This window comes from Meriones unguiculatus, chromosome 9 (assembly GCF_030254825.1).
Source record: "Meriones unguiculatus strain TT.TT164.6M chromosome 9, Bangor_MerUng_6.1, whole genome shotgun sequence".
Taxonomy (NCBI): domain Eukaryota; kingdom Metazoa; phylum Chordata; class Mammalia; order Rodentia; family Muridae; genus Meriones; species Meriones unguiculatus.
In genome coordinates this window covers 8569029-8593430 of record NC_083357.1, presented here as the reverse complement: position 1 = coordinate 8593430, position 24402 = coordinate 8569029, and the positions used below count along the sequence as shown (strand labels likewise).

General features: G+C 38.4%; 1 protein-coding gene across 6 annotated transcripts in view; it reads right to left on the bottom strand.

Annotated features, from left to right (window-relative positions):
- Positions 1 to 24402, bottom strand: part of Sfmbt1 (Scm like with four mbt domains 1) — a 110392-nt gene that overhangs the window by 51618 nt on the left and 34372 nt on the right. For all 6 annotated transcript variants that reach the window (XM_060390794.1, XM_060390793.1, XM_060390795.1 and 3 more), the window contains one exon: positions 1633 to 1771. In XM_060390794.1, the coding sequence (XP_060246777.1) occupies positions 1633 to 1660 (28 nt within the window). In that variant the 5' untranslated portion in view covers positions 1661 to 1771. The remainder of the gene's footprint in view (positions 1 to 1632; positions 1772 to 24402) is intronic.

The following is a 24402-nucleotide window of genomic DNA, read 5'->3' as shown; positions in this document are numbered from 1 at the left end:
ACTAAGTGGACCCATTGGATTTTTTAATAGTACACAAAGTTAATCGGGAACAGTGGTTAGGGTCTTTGGAAGGGTTGGAGGAGAGGGAGCAGAGAATGGATTTGACCGAAACACTATATAAAATTCTCAAATGTAAATTAAAACAAATTTAAAAATGAACTCATTGGCATTTTTCCTCCCAAAAATAGATTACTGTAGCCAAAACTACTGACAGCAACTTATTTGCAATAGCTAAAAATTAGAAAAATCAAAATGTATGAAAAGATGTGTAGTTGATACAAGTGCAATACAATCATGAAATGTGACTCACAATACAAAGTAACAAACTGTGGCTGGCAAGATGGCTTAGCAAGTAAAGGCACTTGCTGTCAAGTCTGATAACCTAAATTCAATTGTTAGGGCTTACACGGGAAAAGAAAAGAAACAATTCTCCCAAGCTGTCCTTTCCTCTCTACACAAATACACACACATACAATTTTTTTCCTTTTATTTAATCACTTTATAGCCTGATCCTAGTTCCCTCCCAGTCCTGCCCTCACGCCTCCCTCTCTTTCTTCTAAAAGAAGGGGAGGACTCTCAGGGGTACTAACCCACCCTGGCATCTCAAGTCACAACAGTTCTAAGTGCATCTACTCCCATTGAGGCCAGACAAGGCAACCCAAGGGGAAAGGGATCCAAAGGCAGGCAACGCAGTCAGAGACAGCCCCTACTCCCGTTGCTAGGGGACCCACAAGATGGCCAAGCTCCACTTCTACATATGTGTAGGTCCAGCCCATGCATGCTCTTTGGTTGGTGATTCAGTCTCTGTGAGGCCCCATGGGCCTAGGTTGGTTGACTCTGTAGGTCTTCTTGTGGTGTCCTTGACCCCTCCAGCTCCCTCAATCCTTCCTCTCACTTCTCCACAAAACTCCCCCAGCTCAGCTTATTGTTTGACTGCATACATATACAAATTAATCACTTTTTTAAAAAGTAACAAATTTTTACATACAAGACTGTCAACTCATCTCAAGATTATTATTTTAGGAAAAAACTCAAATGGTCCACATATTAATTTTATTCATGAGACATTCTTTAAATGACAAAATTATGGAAATAGCAGATGAATAATTGCCTCCAATTAAAAACTATTGTAAGAAAGAGAAATAGGATGCTCTTCATGGTAACAGAAGAGTATGTATCTTGACTAAGGTGATACTTATGCGCAATCTACACATATGACAAAATAACACAGAACTAAGTAAGCACTTTACGGTGATTTTTGTATGCTGTATATACAATTTTTATTTAATATTTTTATTGTATGTTATAGTTACATGAGATAAGAGAAACTGAGTGATGGGGAACAGGGAAGCTGTGATAGTTTCTTTGCAACTTCCTATGAATTCATAAAATACTTTATAACAATTATAATGTAATCATAAAAATCCAGCTATTTAGAAAACAAGGTCTGTTCATAAAAACTTATTTTCAGCAAACAGTAACATAGTGCCACATTATCAAACCCAAGAGATAGCAATGAAAAATGTAATACTTCAAAGGGCTTCCAGTATAGTGATAGAAAAGACAAGTCAAAGAAATCCTGGCAAATAAGCTACATCTGCATCTGGAGAAGAGATTTAGCAGAACCAATACCTGCATCAGGCTGCTGCTCCCCGCTCATCTCCACAGCACATGGGCTATCTCTTCCCAAGTAACAAGTGGGCTGAGGGCTCTGCTTTGATACGAAGATGATCTGAAGTTTCAAGTTCCTGTCCAGTGGGCATCCGACGGTCTAAACAAAAGTGTTAAAAAGTATTTTTAAATAGTTATAAACATGGGAAAAATTCAGATGTATTTACTTTTTTCTAAGACAGCATTTGACTGGGTTGAGAGGTAAGAGAAAAGAAAATCACTTATAGAAAATAGGATTACAGGGGTAGGGGTGACACCTTTTCCAAATTTGAATTTTGTCTAGTGAGTTACAGATATGTAAATGTGTGTGTACAAAAAAAACCAAAACAAAACAAACAAAAAAACCCTGTCAAATTCTTGATTTCTAAGGACTACAGTAACTATGAAGACATGGCTCAACAGTAGCACTGGCTACTGACTAAAGGACCCAGGTTCGAGTTCCAGTACCCACATGATGGTTCCCAACTATCTGTAAACTCTAGTTCCAGGGAATTTGGATGCCTTCTAATAAATGTTTACTTTGTATCTGTGTGTGTATAGGTGTGCAGGCCTGAGGTCAATGTAATGTGTCTCACGTTATCACTCACTGCCCTCCCAACCTTCCCTGTCTTACCCTCTCACCAAACTTGGTGCTTAATGATTTAGCTACACTGACTGACCAGCAAGCCCCAGAGATCCTCCTGTTTCCTCCCCTTCAGTGATGTGACAACAGATTTATGCCACTGCACTTGGCTTTTTTTTTTAATCCTTTGTGACCAAGCCATCTTCCTCAGCCCCTGTACACTTTACATAAGTGACTTCCTTTCTTTCTTTTGTGTGTGTGTGTGTGTGTGTGTGTGGTACAAGGAAGTTTATTGAGCCATGAGGGCAAAGAGAAAGAGACAGAGAGGGACAGGGGGAGGGTGTAGGAGAAGAGAGAAAGGGACATGGGTGGGGTGCTCCGGGAGAGTCAGAGCCATAAGTGATTTTCAGGACACATAAAATACAGTTCTAAAGCTTTAAAAAAGAAAAGAAAAGAAAAAGAAACAGTATTTATACTGAAGGAGTCTATGGTGGTTTGATTTTTTGTCACCTTGACACAACCTAAAATCACCCCAAAAAAAGAAGCTCCAATTGAGGAACTGTTTCCATCAGGTGGGCCTGCAGACACAGTGAGCATTTTCTTCACTGATGGCTGATGTTGGAGGGCCCGGCCTACTGTGAGCAGCACCACCCTGTGCAAGTCCTAACTGTGTAAGAAACAAGCTGAGGAAGTCACAAGGGACAACAAGTTAAAAAGCAGCGTTCTTCCAACGTCGCTACTTCAGCTCCTGCCTTCAGGTTCCCACTGGAATTCCTGCCCTTACTTCCCTCAAGGAAGGACTGTGATTTGGAAGCACAAGCCAAATAAATCCTTTCCCCAACGTGACTTTTGTCATGGTTTTTACACAGTAACAGGAAAGAAAATTAGGACTGAAACTTCTCTATTAGTTACTTCTGCTGTTATGACAAAACACCCCGACCAAGCGACTCTAGAAAGGTAAGTTGATTTGGGCTTGTGGTCCTAGGGGGTAAGAGCTCATCCTGATGAGGAGGCACTGCAGCACGAGGCAGGTGTGGCGGCAGGAGCAGGAAGCTGTGTGATCACTTCAACTCCACGCAGCAATGGGGGTGGGGGCACAACAGAGTAGACAGAGGGACAGACAATGATAAACTGGAAGTGGAGGCGGGGTTATACACTCTCACAGCCACCCCCAAGACATACTTCTTCAAAAAAGACTACTACCTCCCTCAGCAGTGCTACCCACGGGACCATCTGCTCAATTCCTGTGTACTTCCAACATTTGTAAATACTATTTAAAATTAATACTACCTTTCTCTAGAATTATGTGAACCATCAGTTACTTAAGAAAGCTCACTGGGGGAGGGGGAGGGGAAGGAGCACAACTTTGATCCCAAGCACTTGGGAGGCAGTCAGATGGATTTCTGTGAGTTTGAGGCTAGCCTGGTCTACAGAGTGAGTTCCAAAACAGCTACAGAGAATCCCTGTCTTAGGGGGTGTGGGAGGAAAAAAATAAAGAAAGCGCTATGCACCAATAGCAGTGGTATTATGAGCTGCCACAGAATTCTTTCTCATTTACTCAATTATTTACTTAGGCATATTAACTGACATACCATATTCTGGATAAACAAATATTCTAGGTTAAAAGAAATAAGAGGGAAAAAAACTTGCCCTCATTATTCTATAATGCAGTGTAAGTAGATGGTAGATAACCCCTATGATACATTTGATGAAAATAAATGTTACTGGGAAAAGCTAAAAGAGGCAGGGGGCCAGGAAGTGCTACTTTCAACTGGGTGATCAAGGTCTTATTGTGGAGGACATAAATCAACAACTGAGGGGAAGTAAAAAAGAACCAAACACATACTTGCAGAAACAGAAAAAAGTGCAAAGACCCTGAATCAGGAGCATGCGTGGATGTGAAAGGCCACAGTGGTTAGAAAAGAATGATAAACATTGAGAGAATAGGAGATGATCTCAAGAAGGTTTCAGGGATTCACATGTAAGAACTTACAGGCATGCTGGCCCCAATGGCACATGCTTTTAATCTCAGCATTTGGGAGGCAGAGGCTGGCAACCTCTGTGAGTTCAAGGTCAGCCTGCAGCCTAGTCTACATAGTGAATTCAAGGACTGCCAGAGCTACACAGTGAGAAAAAGCCTGGCAGAGCAGTGCACACCTATAATCCCAGCACTTTGGGAGGTAGAGGCTGGAGGATCACTATGAGTTCGAGGCCAGCCTGGTCTACAACGCCAGTGCAGGACAACCAGGACTACACAGAGAAACCATGCCGTTAAGGAAAGGAAAAAAAAAAAAATTCCCCCACCTCTACCACCAAAAAAAAGAACTTAGAAGCTGCTGTGAAGATTTTGGCTTTGGGGAATACACTGGCGAATTACAAGCAGAAGAGAAACATAATCTAACCTTTAAAGGAGCCACTCTGAAGCTATGTTGAGCGATGTTGAAACAGACTATAAGTAAAAGCAGAAATAGAAAGATCAACTTAAAGATCCTTGAAGAGTCCTGGTAAAAGACTGGTATCTAGGCTGAGAGCAGTGAAAACACTGAGAGGTGTAAAGATGGATGAGAATACGTCTTGGACCTAAAACTACTGGAAGGATGGAACTATCAGGAAGACCGGAAATTTTTAAAGAAGAGTGGTTTTGGTAAGGAAAACCATGAACCCCAAAGAAAATTAGGGGAACATGCCTGTCTGCTTTCTAAAGCTTTGTTCTTTCTGCTTTCAGGGAAATGTTGTCAGTTAACAGAAATGTAATTACATATCTATTTATATGTGTAGTGTTTTTAGTTTATAAGTTATTTTCATATGCTTCACCTAAGTATGATAAAGCCCCCTTTTGACAGCAAGATGTCCCAGTGGGTAAAGACTATTGGGCCTGATGACCTGTATCTGACCCCAACCCAGTGCAGATGGCAGAAGAACTGACTCCAGTAAGCTGTCATCTGACCTCTAAATGTGTGCGCTGGTATGTTAGTATCCGTGTGTGTACTTCCCCCACACACAAATAAATAAATGTAAACATGAAGCGCTGGGAAGATAGTAATAGTGCTGGCCTAGCATGTACAAAGCCCTGGGTTCAATTTCTAGTACTAGAAAAGAGAAAAAAGTTTCATCTTTTTTTTTCTGTGGGTAATTGTCATGACTTTAAGTTGGGCTATTAATAGAAAAACACAATTCAATGTTATTAAAATATGCTGTTATAAATAATAAAAAATAATGCCCCCCTTTTGTTTTGTTTTTGGTTGGTTGACTGGTTTTTGGTTTTTTGAGACAGGGTTTCTCTGTGTTGCCTTAGCTGTCCTGGACTCACTTTGTAGACCAAGCTGCCCTTGAACTCACAGAGATCTGCCTGCCCCTGCCTCCCGGGGAGTGCTGGAATTTCAGGTGTGTGCAACCTTACCCAGCAAGGGGTTGTTTTGTCTTTTGTTTTTTTCACCTAGACAGCTTTCTTGTCAGCTTCAATCCCACTTTTCATTTCAGTTTCTCTAAATGTACTAATCAGACATGAAGCTATTCCCCATGCTAATACGTAATTTATATCAACCTTAAACTATATCATTTATACTTTATGTATATGCGTGTTTTGCTTGCATATGTGTCTATATACCACTTGTGCTCCTGGTACCCGCAGAGGCCAGAAGGCAGCATTGGAGGCCCTGGAACTGGAGTTATGAACATTTGTAAGCTGCCATGGGGGTGCTGGGAATCGATGCTGAGTCCTGGAGAAGTCTGTGCTCTTAACTGCTAAGCCATTTCTGCAATCCTTATGTTAACTTTTTTAGACCTCAGTTTTGAAGTAAATTTTCTAACAAAGGTCATTTAATGTCATGTTTTCTAAGCTTTAATATACATTCAAAAACTCTCAGGCATAAATACTATATTAACTACACAATAGTAATATTGGAAAGATCAATTTGTAAGTTCCTGGTTCACAACTGTTAAGTATGACCACTTTATAACCATAGCATGTAATAATTAATTAGTACCTACTTCTACACAGTTATCAAGATCATTAAATTATGATTTTGAAATTTCCTTTCACTGTATCAAAAGATGACATGCATTTTAAAATCATTTCTTTATGCTACTATTTTGTAAGCTAGAGAAATGATAAATCTGTAGAGTTGATATGATATTTCTTCTAAAATAAAGATTTACAGAAGCCAATAACAGTAACATTTGTTGTTGTTGTTGTTGTTTTTTTTTAGACATAGTCTCACTGTGTAGCCCTGGCTAGCCTGGCCTGGAAAGCTCTATGTAGACCAGACTGGCCTTGAACTCACAAAGATCCACCTACCTCTGCCTCTGCCTCCCAACTGTTAGGACTAAAGATGTACACCACCAAATCCAACAGACAAGTACATTTTTACGTTAGCATGTCTTGTTCTAATGAAATAAAGAGGACTCTAATTCACCAGGATAAGCACTATCAAAATGTACCAATTTATTATAAAAGGATTTCAACAGATGGGCTGCTTGGTAACCATTATTAAGAAAAAAGGACAGCTGTAGCATTTAAGTGCCCTCAAGTGAACGGGGACAGTTCTCAAAAGTAGTAGTACAAATGGCCAATAAATGTATTTTAAATTCTCAATCTTTACACACCTAGGAAATGGGAATCAAACTATATTGAGTCCATCTTACACCAAGAATGGCTCTACCAAGCAAATAATAAAAACTAGCACTGGCAAAAACTACAGAGAGGTTCCCCTACAAATTCGCCTGTACATAACTGCTAAGAAACAGAGGAAGCAGCAGAAAACCCAATTATATCCATTAGCTACAGATTACTCTCTTGTGACGGATATGGTTTCAACTGAGCCTAATAATTAGTATAACTTAATTTGTTCTACCCAAGCCTCTTAGAGTAAATACCTAGAAAATGAGGATGACGCTTGAAAAATCATTGCAAGAACTTGGGTTTTTACTTCATACACACATCCACTGTTTGGGACAAGATGTTAATTCATATGCTAAGGCAAATATTCCGAGGAGTCTGAGGTAAGCTTGGACTACATATTGCCAGGAAGCGGCAACAATGACTAACAGACTGGACTACCCATAAAAACAATCATTAGCGTAACTGGCTTCTATTACTTCTGACTTTGGTTTCCTTCTCAGGGCATCCTTTAGCTCTAGTGACTACTAAATGGTAATTCATATGAAATACAGTACATACAGACAGTAGTTATCTAATAAACTTTATTAAAACATTAGAAAATAGTAGAAGTGTGGTGTGGGTATTATATGTGTACGCATGCCACAATGTAAGTGTTGAGGTCAGAGGGCAGTTTTCCAGAGTTAGTCCTGCCTTTCTACCTTGTCTTTGAGATGCTTTTGTTTTGTCACTACATATGCCAAGATAGCTGGCCAACAAGCATTTGGTTTCTGTTTCTACCTCCTATTTCCTGAAGGAATGTTGGACGTAAACTCAGGTTGTCAGGTTTTAAGTAAAGCCCTTTACTTACTGGGCTATCTTCCTGACCCTAGAAATGTAACTTAAGCCTGTGTTCCCATGAATCTGCATCTCCACAGCTAATACAGCTGGAGATCATATATTTGAGAGTCTAATAACTGCCAAACAGACAGGAGGTCTAATTTTGTTTTAATTTTTAAGTAGTTGGCAGCTCTCAGAAACTGGAGAATCCAAGTGCATGAGTGTCCAACAACAAGTGTAGCGCGACTGGACAGTCGACGTAGGGAAGGGCTCCTGAGGCCAGACACGCGCTCAGCCGAGAGGCCCGGGCCAGGGCCCTGTCTGTCAAATGGAGATGTCAGCATCACCACCCATCTCATCAACTTATACAAACTCTACAGTCACATAACGGGAAATTTCCAACATAGTGGCAAGGAAGATGATAACTCGGCAGTTAAGAGCATTTTCTGCTCTTACAGAGATCCTGTGTTCAATTCCCAGCCCACACGTTAGCTTACAACTGCCTGTAACTCCAGTTGCAGGGGCTCCAACACCCTCTTCTGTCTTCCATATATACTAGATATGCATGTGGCGCACAGTCATATATGCAGGAAAATATTCAGACACATAAAGTATAAATTTAAAATTTTTTTTCCAGCAGAGTAAAACCTCGAAGATACTAGCTATAATGTTTAAAAGTCCTCTTGCCAGAACATATGTTTTCTATTTCAAAGATAATTCCTAGAACATAAAGATTTGAGGTTCCCAGCAAGTATCTTTCTAATCATTCCTAGTAGAGTTACATTATATGTGTATGTGTGTATACATACATACACACACATACATATACACACACACACACATATAAATTATATATAACCATTTCTAGTAGTTACATGGTATGTACATATAAAATTAGGTTTTTATTAAATTTATCATGGAATAACCCTGAAATCAGAGAATGGCCAAGCTAAGAAGGCATCAATATACCAGGTGCAGAGGTGCACGCCTGTAAACCCAGCACTCGGGGAGGCAGAGGCAGGAGGATCTCTGTAAATCTGAGGCCATCCTGGTCTACAAAGCAAGTCCAGGATAGCCAGGGCTACACAGAGAAATCCTGTCTCTAAAAAAAAAAACAAACAAACAAACAAACAAAAAAGATATCAATATGAAAAACAGTCATCAAAAAACCTTACATAATCAGCAGAGAAAACCAACAAAGTCTCTGCCCCTAGGGCATGGAGAAGTTCTACCTTATCCCAGAGACATCAAGAAGGGAGTGTAATCTTTGCTATCTAGACCCTTAGAAGGCTGTTTTCATCCAATCATTTACCCAGGAAGGATCTGGTAGGGTTGCTGCTTTACTTGGTTACATCAGGTACACAGGAAGTTTTAAGAGATTTATGTCACAAAATTTAGAGATTTTAAAACTAAATACATGTACTATAGGATTAACTCAGTGCAATGTTTTTATGAGTTTAAGGACACCAAAAAGAAAATTACTAGTACACTGTAAATGTAGAGATCTTTTGGAAAGGTTTCTCCCCTTCAGAATCATCATAGACTTTTTGTTTGTTTGTTTGTTTGTTTGTTTAAAAGGGGTGTCCTACAGGAAGAGCAGCCAGTCCTTCAAGAAGGCATTCCTTCCAATCCTAGGATAAAGTAGCTGCCAACGAATAATAATATGAGATAAACACACCTACTGTACACCGCCGAGCCATCAGCTCACAGTCTATGAAGCATGTCAATACATAACGAATGAACAGGTGTAAGTTATTTAGAAAAGGCATGTGTTTAGAAAACAACTCTTCAGCAGCTTTAAGGAGTTAAAAGAATGTATCTGTGGTTGTTAAAGAGACACCGTAAAACATGTAAAATCTGTAAAATAATTCAGTGTAAAAGCTTAAATAGGCCTAAGAGAAGAAAACAAACTAAATTATTCTAATTAATTAAGGATCTAATTGACTCATATGCAAGGAATAAACCAAAACGTTAACTAGGAGAATAGCTGTCTACTTACAGGATACTTTGTTGGGTCATTATTAGAATTAGTTGTACATTATTACTTATTTTCATAGATTTCAACATACACACAGACATGTGTGCGTCTATGTGTGTCTGTGTGTGTGTGTGTCTGTGTGTGTGTGTGTCTGTGTGTGTGTGTGTGTGTTTTGAACACTAGAAGGGCCTATATTTAACGTATGGGAAATTTTCGTTAAATGTTTACAACTTTTAACCAAATTAATAACAACAAATGATTCCTTCCACCTCTACTTTTCTATTCTTTCCCTAAAGACTATTTGGGATTTACCCTCTACTAATAAATTATTATTATTCTGGCAAGCTTAAAACCAAGATTACCAGTTTTCTAAGATAAGGATTTACCAATTCTACTTTCTAGAATTAATTTCAAAACTGAAAGAAAAGTGTCAGCTCAGGACCCCCAAAGACCAAGTTCTCAGCAAAAAGGAGATTTATTTGCACCAGAGGGACAGGGGCCAAGGAGAAGGGGAAGAAAACAACGGAAAAGAGGCAGGAATATTTATCCTTTGAGGACAAAAGACTGCCTTTTTCTGGATAGAGAGGAGACAGATATGGTCCATAGGAAAATGGTGATTTATAAAGGTAAAATGGGAAACCCCTATTAGGATGAGATGTTTGATTTTAATTGGGCATGTTAACTAGTTGAGCTAAAAGGGGCTTTCGATTGCTAGACTTCAATATTCTGATAGCTGGCCCTTGATAGTCAGCCTCAGGAGAAGGAAGTGGCCATATAAGGGAACAGACTTCGTGGTTAGCTTTAGAAATGTAATCTAATGGTTTTTAGCAAGGCAGAGGGAACTGTGGAGAAGGGCAAGGCCTACCAGAGCCATGCTCACCACACTAGAGCTGGTCAGAGTCACTTCAAAAATTATATAATTTTTAATCCTAATAACAGTGACTACAGGGGTAATGTTTTCATGCTTTATACAAAATGTTTTCCATAAAGCTTTCATGTTTTATTTTTAAAACTCATTTTACAAGAAGCTGGGCATGGCGGTGCATGCCTGTGATCCCAGCACTCTGGGAGGGAGAGGCGAGTGGATCTCTGAGTTCGAGGCCAGTCTGGTCTACAAAGCGAGTCCAAGATAGCCAAGGCTACAAAGAGAAGCCCTGTCTCTAAAAAACCAAAAAACAAAAAACAAAACAACAACAAACAAAAAACAAGAGGCTTTGGAAGGGCCCTGTCCACTCCGGGTGGTGTTGCCCCTGGGCAGGTGGCTAAGAAAGAAAGTTGTGCTGACTAAGAAAGTTGAGCAAGCCAGACAGAGCATGCCAGGAAACAGCTTTCTTCTATAGTTCCTGCCTGTACTTTTGTCTGAATTTGTTTGAGTTTCAAGACTGACTTCCCTCAATAAACCATGATCAGGACATATAAGCCAAAAATATCTTTTCCTCCTCATGTTGCTTTTGGTTATGGTATTTCTCAGAACAGAAAGCAAACTAGGGCGGTTATTAACATAGTTTTTTTCTCAAATTCTTACAAGATGCTAGATAAACACAATATTGTTTTCTATTAAGGCATAAAAATTTTTTAAAAAAATAAATCAAAAAAACAACACAATAGTTTAAGGTCAAATTAAATTCTCCCAAAAGAACATTCTGAATATTTCTGGGGTTTCTGTTGTTTTTATTACTATTGTGAGAGATAAGATCTCACTATATTTCGAAAGTTGGCCTAGAACTCACCAGGGTGAGTAGAGCAGGGTGACTTTCAATTTGAAATGATGTTGTTTCCTCTGCCTCCCCTTCACAATGACAGCATCTATTCTTAAGATTGCTGGTGACAATCCAAAGACAGAAAGATACTCTCGGTCAGCACTTCCTACCCTGGAAACCAAAATCCAATATTTGGAAGTGCCTGTTTTTTGTTTTGTTTTCAGGGGTAGGGGTAGGGGTGTTTTGTTGTTTGTCTGTTTGTTTGTTTTCAAGACAGTGTTTCTCTTTGTAGCTCTGGTTGTCATGGAGCTCTCTCTGTAGACCAGGCTGACCTCAAACTCAGAGATCTGCCTGTCTCTACCTCCCAAGTACTTAAAGGTGTGTGTCATCATTGCCCAGCCTTGGTAGGGTCTTAATAATGACAAACCTAATCACCAAAAATCTTAAACTTACTACAAATTTTTTTCAAAATAATCTTTGTAAGATTTCTTCCAACACTCAGGAGGCAGAGGTTGGAGGATCTCTTGAGTTTGAAGCCAGCCTGGTCTAAAGAGTGATTTCCAGGGCAGTGAGGGGTACATAGAGAAAGATCATCTTGAAAAAAAAATTATTAACGGACAAACACCAAAATATAGACTACTTTTCTTCTTGATCTTCAACAAAATATCAATTAGGTTCAGATTGCTAAAAAGAACTACATTACTAAACAATGTCTTGAGGAGGTAAGGGAAGAAAGGGAGGAAGAGAAATGTTCTAGTTTGCTTTGTTGTGGTAATAAAGACATAAGATCAAAGGAATAAGGGGAGGAAAGGGTTTATTTCATCACACAGTTTACAGTCTATCACGCAGGAAAATGACCCTAGGGAATCTATAGCGTACAGAACCGACTCCCAGAGTTGTCTTCCGACCTCCGCATGTAAGCCATGGTCCACACAAACACACACAAATGATATTGTTTAGTTTAATAAAATGTTAGCACCTGCCATCTATGTTTGAGGACTTGAGCTCAGATCTCCAGAACCATGTATGAACCAAGTGGGCACGGTGCTCAACTCTAAGTCCAGCACTCAGAAGGCAGAGAGAGGGGACAGCTGAAACAACTGGACCAGTCACATCAGTGCTCTCAGGGAGACCCTGCCTCAAAAACTGTGGTAGAAAACTATCAAGGACGGCCCCTGATATCAACCCTAAACCTCCTCATTCACATGCACCCACACACATGCTAACATCCATGCATAAGCACAGCAAATACATACAAATAATTTTTAAATGATGAATTCTCTTTAAAATGAAAGTCACAGATGCAACCTTAATACAAACATGTATGTAACCTTTCTAGTAAGACATTCCAAGTGGGTCTATCATTTGGTCACATGAAAAGCAGCTGTTGCTTACCATTTTAAAAAATAAAATAAAAAATAAAATTTCTACATCACCATACTCAAATTTCATTAGCTTAAGAAGATTACTTTGCTACTTGGGGTTCCTAAATACTGGCACTGTTTTAGGAATTTATTAAGTTCCTGAACCTCTACAAGAAAGCAGTTCACAGGAAGCAGGTCTCTGGGAGATGCTTCCTGTCGTGGTGGTGGGCACAAGTGCCAAAGACTGTTCACCCTACCTCTCCCACATGCCCCACTGTGTTGCAGGATATTTGATCCCACTGTGAGCCCCAAAATTGGGAACTGTAAAGCCCTGTTTATTGTTTGGTTTGGTTGAGCTCTGACACACACATTTAATCTAAGAACTTTCTGTTTATTGTAAACAAGTGATTATGGCGTGGTTCACCCAGCCCTAGCACACACCTTTATCCAAGGGCTCTCTGTCTAAAGGATCTAATAGTTAGATCCAAGAGCTCTCTGTATACTGGATCTAATAAAGTTAACTGTAGGTCAGGAGGCAGAGCAAGAAATCAGCTGACGAGGATTAAAGAACAGGAGGAACTTTGAGTTGAGGGGTTTTTATAAGACATCATGGAAAAGAAGAGCTTTTAAGCTTAAGCTCTGGCTTTAGCTTAGGCTTCAGCTCCTGAGCTCCCTGGCCTTTTGGGTTTTGAATGAGCAAACCTTTTGGTCTTGAGGTTTTGTGGTTTTGTGGTTTTTTTTTGTTTGTTTGTTTTTGGTTTTTTTTTTTTTTTTTGCCTTTTGTTCCTGGGCTGTTAGTTGAGCTAGTGAGCCTTTTAGTTTTTTCCATCCAGACCTGAGCTGAGAAGGAAGGTTAGCTAGTTATGTTCTCTGCCTCTCTGATCTAGGAGATTTTCACCACAGCATCTGGCTCCTAAGTTTTTATTGGTAAAATAGTACAGTTGGGATTTCCCATCATTTAAACAACACCACTGCTGTGATACTCTGCCCAAGTACATGCAAACAGGCTACCACGGGCTGAACCTCTGAAACTGTGAGCTACCCTTCTTCATTTAAGCTTTTTCCAAATCAGGCATTTTGTAATAATGGTGGAAAAACTAACTTGTTTATCTATAACATCCTTTTTTAAAAATTACAAAATATCTATTAAGGTATAATACGATAGCCTGTTTGAGAATGACTTCCATGTAATACATTTTCAAAAGTGGCTCTCAGCCATTTCTAACAAGTTAAAAATCAATATCACGTCTAGGTAATCGTAACAAGTAGACTTTCCAATCAAACAACTTTCCATATTATGAAACCTTTTCTAGGCCTAGCATGGTGGTGCATAACTTTACTTCCAGCACTCAGGAGGCAGAGACAGATGGATCTGGCCAGGCTATTCTACATAACAAATCCCAGGCCAGCCAGACCTAAAGAGTGAACCCTATCTTTAGATAGATAGATAGATAGATAGATAGATAGATAGATAGATAGATAGATAGATAGATAGACAGACATGATAAAATAAAAATAAAAATTCACTCCAACATCCTTACCTTTACAAAAAAGAAACTGAACCTCTCTCTAACGAACACTGCTTAGAGAAAAGGCAAACTCCTTCCAGTCACAGAAAACCCAGAATTAGTTTGTACTCTAAACACTTAGACATGTTCTCATTTCATTTTCACAAGTTTAACGTAAGTATTATATAATAATAGGTTTATAACTAGAAAGCCAAGGTTCTGGCAAAACCAAAAATCCTACTCAGAATTCAAGTCTGACCCTAAAACACAAGCATCTCCCATATGCTATTTCAGTTATTTCCAACCATGACTGAGAATAACACAGTACAAACATGCTTTTCTATATCCTATGCACTCAAATGACTTCCCTACTCCAAGAGTTTTCAGAGTATAACCACTACAAAACAGTATCTCCTGAAATTTACAATAAACTCGCCCGTTCTCTTATCTCACAACTGTTCACTAAAAATCACCAGTGTAAAATAAGGCATATTTCCTAAAAAGCATTTATACCTTAAATAATTTCTCTTATTCCTATTGTTTATAGAAAGGGGTTTTTGTTGTTGTTGTTGTTGTTTGTTTGTTTGTTTTGATTTGTTTTGTTTTGGGGGTTCTAAGACACAGAAAAAGAACTCAAGAGTTGAGTATGATAAAGAAAAGGCTTTATATTTATTTTTACTAATCTGTAGAAATTAAAGATTTTCTTCAAGTGTAGGCAACAAATCATAGTAACATTAGCAGTAACTGTAACTTTCCCACCACAGATCATAGAAAATCATGTAACACTATAGATAATATGTAACTGGTATTAGGGTTTGAAAAACAGCTCAATTGTAAAGTGCCTGACCAACATACAAAGACCCTATCTTTAAACAAAAACACTGCAAAATACACATGCAATAAAAATAGAAGCAAAGATATGATTACTACCAAGAAGATCACTAAATAAAACTGGAAAACTAACAAGTGTATAAACTGGACAGAAAAAGGCAATGAAACATTTGAAAGATCATAATTCCTCAATTATCAAATAAAAACATATTGAAATGGTTAAATTCTGAAAAAAATACTAACAAAACACAAAAAAAAACTTTGTTATAAAAAAACTACAAATATAGCTGGGTGTGGTGGGGCACGACTATAATCTCAGCTCTCTGGGAGGCAGAGGCAGGCGTATTTCTGTGAGGTCAAGCCCAGACTGGTCTACAAAGTAAATCCAGACCTCAGAGAAATCCTGTCTCGAAAAACAAAAAACAAACAACAACAAAAAATCCTATTATCATTCCCAACCCTACCCCAGAGCGGTGTAAGTAAAGCACCTGAAAGGACAATCAACTAAAAACTTGCTCTGTGTATGGCTGGGCCAGGGCCTTTTATTATGATAATAGCAAAACCATATTTTTTCATCTCTTTTCACGGGTAAGCCTTAACAGAGACAGGACAGCCCACTCATAAAACTTGCTAGGTTATAATGTCTACATTTCAATGATTTCTACTCATAAGTGGTAAGTATAGTCATTGCCCTCTAAATGAAAAAACCTATTCCATACAGAGCATAAAAAAAGGTGGGGATGGGGATTGGGGGTAGGGCTGGAGAGATGGCTCAGAGGTTAAGAACACTGGCTATTGTTCCAAAGGTCCTGAGTTCAATTCCCACAACCACATGGTGGCTCATAACCACCTATAATGAGATCTGGTGCCCTCTTCTGGCCAATAGGCATACAGGCAGGCAGAATACTGTATGAATGAATGAATGAATGAATGAGTAAATAAATAAATAAATGTAAAAACAAAACAGCTAAAATAACACGTTGGGTATAATCAGTGATATGAGCAGCTGAGTTGTTCAAACCTGCCCAAAGAAATGCTTTCTGCTAAATTTTTCTACCAAAAAAAAAAAGACATCATATTAAATATAAGAACTGTGCCACCAGTTCTTATATAATCCAGACAATAGGTTCCCCATGGAGTCTTGCATTTATTCAAAATGAAACAAGCATTCACTGTACAGAAGCATTAATCCAGGTGCAAAACAAATTCCACCTATGATGACTCACCAGCGGCTTATCATATCTAAAAACAACAGTTTTCTCATTTAAGGCATATTCATTATTTTCACTATAAGGACCAAAAAATTCTTAAATGTATAATCTGTCATGTATCAGCATCCTCACAAATTACTGAAGCATAGATAGATAGACAGACAGACAGATAGATGTGACTGGTTTTAGACTATAAGTAAAAAATTATCTCTTCCTGTAACCAACTTGTATTTGACAGAACTGGGTATGCACGTTACTTGTTAGTTTGCCTAGCATACACAAAACTCTGGTTTGAATCCCCAGCACTACAATTAGGATGCGGTGGCTATAATCCTAACACTAAGAAGATAGAGGCAAAACGAGTAGAAATTCAGGGTCACAGTGATTTGCTGCCATCTGGACTACAACATTGTCCCCAAGAAGGAGACCAAAAACAAACAAACAAACAAACAACTGTTGCTGTTTTTACTTTGTGGTTGTTTTTACTAGTACTATGTTTTGAAATAGTCAGAGTCTGGATGGACATAATGGCTCACATCTTTTTTTAAGATTACTTATTTATTATGTATACAGTATTCTACCTGCCTGCATACAAGAGGGCACTAGATCACATTATAGATGGTGGTTGTGAGCCACTGTGTGGTTGCCGGGAATTGCATTTAGAACCTCTGGAAGAGCAGCCAGTGCTCTTAACCTCTGAGCCATTTCTCCAGCCCTTGGCTCACATCTTTAATCCTAGTCACTCAAGAAGCAGAGGCAGGCAGGTATCTGAATTTGAGGCCAGTTAAGTCTACAAGGTGAGTTGGAAGGAAGGAAAAAATAAAGGTAGAAAGGGAAGAATAGAGGAAGGGGAGGTAGAAGGAGAGAGAGAATAGAAGCAGTAAGAGTATAGAACTGATTTTTTTAAATTATAAATTCTAATAATTAGTAGTGGTTTTAAATTATATCAATATTTTACACATTCTAAGAAATTATTACAAGTTGAGTATCAAAAAAAATAAAAATAAAAAAATAAAATAAAATAAAAAATAAAAATAAAAAATAAAAAATAAAAAAAAAACAAGTTGAGTATCTGTTCATCTGAAGTTCATCTGGGATCAGAAGTGTTTTAAATTTCGAATTCTAGAGTATTTGCATAGACTGCCAGTGAGCATCCCTAATGAACAATTTAAATTAGAAATGCTCAGTGTGTATAACTAAGTATATTACTATATTTACTCTTGCCAAAATGCTCTCATCATCTTGTTACTTTTAGATAATAACCACTTTAATTACTTTAAGAAGGAACACTATTTATAAAGGTTTTTCTTTAAATAAACTGACATTTGAGGGATCACTGTACCAAGCACAATGCAACATATTCCATTCACCCCATCAATATCTGAAACACTCCCACTTCAAGGTCAAGGAATGGAGATCTGATGGAATTGTATTATCTACATACAACTCATAAATGAAAGACAAATTCAAATCCTAAATTCTTTTGCAACCAAACTAATCCATTAGCAATCCAAAAAACAAACAAAGAACATGAAAGGCTTTTTTTTTTTTTTCTAAAATGGATTTTCTCATTGTCTCTTATTTCCTCTCAAACATTTCACTGTATGTTCCACTGCCTCAATATATGAAAGAAGACATAAGTACCTACAGAAGTCCTTAGAACTAAAACCAATGAATCAGTTGACAAAAACTAACAAACATACCTGGGCACTGTTCTTGGTAATAGGTCTTCCATTGTAAAAAGCTCTAAGGAACAACAGTACATCTAGTGTATGTTAAGCCGTGCCCAGCTATGCTACATTCATTATACCCATATCACAGAATCAAGTGTCACCAGGGTGTATTCTGGGTTCTTTCAGCACTGGACTCTTAGTTTTTAGTTTAGTTTTGCTTCTTACATTCATTTATTTATGTGTGCATTTGCATTTGTGTGTGCTTGCAAAAGTGCATGCACACATGCATACTTGTATGCACATGTGTGGAAGTCAGAGGACAACTTGTGGGAGTTGGTTCTCTCCTTCTATCACAAGACCCCGAGATCAAACTCAGGTGTCAGGCTTGACACTGAGTACCTTTACCCACGGAGCCAGCCCAACAGCCTAGGAGTGGACCCTCAAGGACAGGAAAGGCATGGGGCCTACATTTATAATACCAGTACTCTGAAGGCTGAGGCAGGAGGATCGCAAATTCAAGGCAAGACTGAGCAAGATCCTTTCTTCAAAAGAGGGGTGGAGATAGCCCTTAACCTATGTTGGCAGAGTGAAAATATGAATAAATATACAGTCAAGACTAGGAACGAGGGTACTGCAGGGGGAGCAGCCCTTAACTGGCATGTTCAAGACCCTGAGTTTCTTCCCTAGCATTGTAAAGAGAAGAGAAGGAGAACACAATTAATATATAAACTTTAATACAGTCTAGATTAGATTGATTTTAAAACTGTAAGACTATCCAAAAACATAAAGCAACCCCATCTCAACAAGAGCTGTTTTAAAAGCTAAAACAATGCTGCAGTCGTAAAAATAAAAACAGACCTCTACATAGTCACTTCCTATAGTCATATTTTTAAATACTTAAAACTTTAGTGAACATATAATGTAATTTTACTGTATTTTAATGTGTTATATATATATAATATATATTACTTATATAATAATATTTTAAAAGACAGAATAACAAGTTGATGTAGCTGTAGAGAAACAAAAACCTTCAAGGTATTCATAGGAAATATAAAATAATATGGACCCTCTGTAAACAGTTTGACAATTCCTCAATAAAGTTAGCACACACATACCAATTCTACTTGCAACATTAACTAAAACATACATCCATAGAGGAATCAGTACAGGAATATTCACAGCAACATTAATGATAACCACCAAAAAGTAGTAACAACTCAAATGTTCATCCATTGAGAATGGATAAAATGTGATGATATTTCCCCTCATCAGAATATTACCTAGTAATAAAAAGAAATGAAATACTGATATACACTAACTCACATGGCACTCAAAAACTTTATGCTAAATTAAAGAAGTCTACCACAGGAGATCACATATTATAAAATGTTACTTCTACAATATATCCAACATTGACAAATGTAGACACATAAATAGATGAGCGCTTATCTTGAGCTGGGAAAGTAGGAGGAAATAAGAAGAAAATAACGGCTAATGAATATAAGGTTTCTTTTTAAATAATAAAATATTCTAAAGTTAAAGTATGGTGATGATCATACAACTCTGTAAGTGTATTTAAATACCTTTAATTGTTTATTTTAAAGTAGATGTGCCTTTTCTATAAATAAATAAATAAAACCGAAACACTAGTTTTGAAATAAGGGAAAAATAAAGCTTACAATTGATTCTTTTTTATCGTTCTTGCTTAGATGCAAAGAGATTTATTTCATCAGAAACAATGTGGTTAGCCTGATAGCACATGCCTTTAACTCCAGCACTCAGAAGGCTGAGGCAGGTGTGTTCTCTGTGAGGTCAGCCTGGTTTTTTTGGCCAGCCAGAGTTACATAGCGAGATCCTGTCTCAAAACAAACAAACAAAAAACCCAAAAAAGCACATACAGCCAGGACAAGGAATGCAGCTGAGTAGTACAGCCACTGCCTGACGTGTGTGATGCCCTGGGTTTGATTCCCAGCACCACCACCAACGATGCAAGTTATTTTTTATTGTCTTTCTATTAAAAGGAACAATTCAGACACTATTTAATGTGACAACACAGTCGTTTGTAAACTTAAAGGACTAAGTACAAAAAAATCCTTAGAACTTTAGACCCATACACCCACATCCCAAGTAGGGACAGTTGGGTGGGTGTGAACTCAGCAGTCCCATGGATCACCCCAATACTCTGGAGTTACAATCACAGCCTTAGGTCACAATAGCACAACTTTCACAGATTGCCTCAAGACATGAGCAAGTCAATCCTGCTTCAGTGTAAAGTAGCAATAAACTTTTGCTGTTTGCTTCTTTAAGACAATGGAAATCAATGCATACTTAGTAAATCAAGATGTGTAAGAACTAGATGATTAAAAAAAGAAAGTTAATTCTGCAGAATCATGTAAATTCTAAGAAAATGATGAGCTTCCTTTATTTTTTTCACCACCTGTTGCAGTTGCTTTCAGCTGCTAGACCAGTGATTCTCAACCTGTGGGTCATGACACCTTTGAGGATTGAAGAACTTTTTCACAGAAATTGCATGTCGGATGTCATGCCTATCAGATATTTACATTGTGATTTCATAACCGTAACAACATAAGTAATTTTACAGTTGGGGTCCCACAACATGAGGAACTGTATTAAAGTTGTTGCAGCATTAGGAAGATTGAGAACCACTGCTCTAAACAAAACTCTAACTACTAAACGACATCCCTTTTTCCTTCTTGCCCTGTAGCATAGCAGCCCCAGTTATCCCTTCTGTACCAAGCTCTACTACATTGATTCAAAAGGACAGCAAAAGCATGCTCGAATGCAGCCACTTCAATACTAAAAGAAAAAGCTCGCCTGTGTGGTGTCCTGACGCCTGGCCAAAATGCTTCTGACCCTTTCCCCTGCTTCATTTTCACAGTAAGATGTTTCAGTTTAGCCTTGTTCAGCACTGTTTGCCTCGTTCACATTCCCTTACTCCCTCTTCATTCTGGCTTGTTTCTTCTTCACGGGCGTTGCAATTTTCCCAGATCACCAAGCCTATCACCAAATCCAACGCTTTCCCTCTTATAAGCTCTTCTTGCTCTGCTCTGCACAGCAATATAAACAGTAAACTTCAAGTCCCTCAGCATTCATCTCTGCTACTGTGACTCTACTCTCCTGGTTTTCTTTGTTCTTCCGTAGCTAATTCCCCTGTTGGCTTTACTAAGATCTGACTCTAAAGGTTAGAATTCTACAGGGTTTGGTATTGAGTTCATTTGGGGGGAGGGGAGAAGTGTTCATTTTTGTTTTTGTTTGTTTGTTTTTTACATTCACATTTGGCATTCTCTTCTTAACCCATGCCATGCATACTCGTGGTTATAAATAATACCAATGATTATCTGTACTAACTGAGCCCTAGAAACCTATGTCCAACTAACTCATTTGGAACCTCCATTTAATGTTCTGTGTGCAAACAAAACTGAATTCTAATTCTATTCCAAACACAATTCTCAGGTTTTCTCATCTCAGTACTACATTATCAGCCTTACCTTATCAATCCTTGAACAATCTGGTCCCTGTTTGCCATTCTATCATCTTTGCATTCAAACTCCCTCTTTTTGTTTCTGTGATGGTTAACCTTGGTGGTCAACTTGATTATATCTAAGATTAACTAAATGACATGTCTTTGGACAAGACTGTAACAGTCTTCCCAGAAGGATTAACTGCAGGGGGAGGGCACACTCTCCAAAGTGGACAACAACTTCCTGCCACAGCCCAGATATAAAGATGATCAGGCATGACGGTTCACACCATTAGTCCCAGGACTCAGAAGGCAGAAGCAAATGGATCTCTGTGAGTCTAGGGCCAGTCATGTCTACAAAGTGATCAAACAAACACGGAGTTTCAAGGGAAAAGCAGGGATGCTTTTGCCTGCCCGCCTTCACTCCCTGCTATTAAGTGTATCTACCTTGTTCCTATGACTCCACTGTCCTTCCCTGAAACCAGAACCCAGATCCTTCACATTTCCAACAATAACTAAAGAGTAGCAGCTCTCCAGGAATCTACCAGATCTTCAGTACAAGATTAGGACTGCTGAGGCATCCAGCCTCATTGGCTACCAAGTTCTGAGCCTGTCTAGCATGCATATGCCATCTGTTGAACTACTCTGCCTATATTCTGTAAGTCAATCTAATAAACTTGTTAGAACACACACAGGAATGGAACTGTGTGAGAATGCTGGGTGATTGTGAGAAAACTCCAAGAAAACAAGACAAGAATCTTGTGACCTCAGTTTCTTCAAAAACCACAAATTTGTTCTTGGATGTGTTTCCATGCTCTTCCCATGTGTAGCAGACAGGGGTGAGTTTACTTCAGATGTTGTCATTCATGTGCCTCTTATAGAAAAACATGCCATGTGTGTCTTGTCCTTGTGACTGTACACTTTACTCAGGTGACTCTTTTTAACCTTCAGAGTATAAATTGTCTGATTCTCTGAATAAAATTGGCTATTGCATAAAACTTTAGTCTGCCGCATTTTTAGGGGTCCCTCTCCCAGGTCCACACCGCCAACTAGAGTGGTAAACAAACTCTATAAGACATACTCATCCTACTGTTTCTGTTTCTCTAGAGAACCCTGAGTAGCAGAGCATCTAATTCACTAGCCTCCAACCTCAGGGCTTTTGCAAGAACCAGTTCCTCACCCTGAGAGCTCTTCACAGAGCTTCTTCTTGCCCTTCACATCTTAGTCTAAAAGTCACTAGTCCAGGAAAGTTTCCGGGACTATATTAAGTACAAACATCTCCATCCTGTTTCTCCATATCTCTTAGATTTGCTGTCTAGCACTTATCACAATAACCAGATTTCATTTATTTCCTTGTATTTGTTACTTTCCTACATTCCTGCAATATAGCCTTTTGTCTCTTTGGGGTAGTATACAGGAACAATGAATATTTGTACAATGAATGGCAGATAGAAAGAATGAATCAAAGGAGCTGGAGAGATGGCTCAGCGGGTAAGAGCACTGACTGCTCTTTCAGAGGTCCTGAGTTCAATTGAATTCCCAGCATCCACATGGTGGCTCACAACCACCTGCAATGGAATCTGATTTCTACTTCTGGTGTGCATGAAAACAGTGTTCATATACATAAAATAAATAATTAAATCTTTAAAAAAATGAATCAAAGATGGAAAAAGGAGAGCAAGGAAGAGTGAACACATTTCCAACCTATACCTCAGTTTTGTAATAACAATTCCTGAAGAAGTCTTCATAAGACATCCAGCCTTCTGGGGAGCATCTGAGGACATAGTGAGATAAGACTTACCCTCTCAACTACTGTGAGTCACAGAGTTCTACCTCAGCACCTTCCTACAAGAATCTCCTATAACCACTTCAACAACAGAGCAACTTCAATGGAGGAATAAACCGCAAAAGGATAAATTACTTTTATTTAACTTTAGATCATTTCTCCCAGTATTTTAAAACACTATAGCTCAGACTGGTACTTCAAATTCAGGAAGGCATTACAGAAGACTACATGCAAACACAGCAGAAGGTAGCCACAAACAAAGCCCTCCTCTCCAGTCTGTATACTGTGCTTTCTACAGTATAGAGGATACTCTTTCTACAGTATATAGGATACCTTTTCTACAATATAAAGTAATGTTATGACTGTCAGAGATTAAAAGGTAAAAATTAAGCCCTCATTTACTAGATGAGACAATGAACAAAAAGCCAAAAATAACATAAATAATGTAACAGGTTTAGCAGTTGAGATGGCTTGGTGGTTTTCAAGTATTTGCTGCCCAGGCCTGCCAAGCAGAGTTAGATCCTGTGACCTACTGGGAAAGAGGAGAATCAACTCCCTCTGATCAATGGCCTCTGACCTCCAGATGCACACTGCTGTGCACGCGCCCTTGCTCACACAAATGCATGTCACACAGGTTTTCATACACACAACAGTAATAGTCTTTAAAAATACTATTATGGGTGCTTGAGGGTTGTTTTGTTTTGTTTTGGTCTAGCTGGCTGTTGTTTTGCTATGGAAATAATGTGATCTATAAACAAATTAATACAAGTTTATCTTTAGTTTGTTTGGCTTAAGTAATTTTTAAATTCCTATTTATAAAATCAGGGGATAGCTGCTAGCTACAGGTTTAAGAAACCATTATATCCTTATAAATAAATCTATGAAGATAGTAAAATGGATCCAGACAAGAAGTAGCACAAGGAAAGAAATTAAAACCAACCTAACAAATGATTTAAGCTGGTACTTGACGATAAATTATCTAGCTATTTAATATTACTCACTGAAGATATTGTTTTATTTTATTGATACAAAGCCTTGCTTTATACATCAAGCTAACTAACCTCCAACTTGCAATCCTTCTGCACAATCTCCAGAATTCTGTCGTTACAAGGAAGCACCACTGTGCCCATTTTAAAGATGCTTTTAAATATCAAAATCCCTTAAGATTTTTTGGTTTCTAAGAAAAGAAGAAAGAAT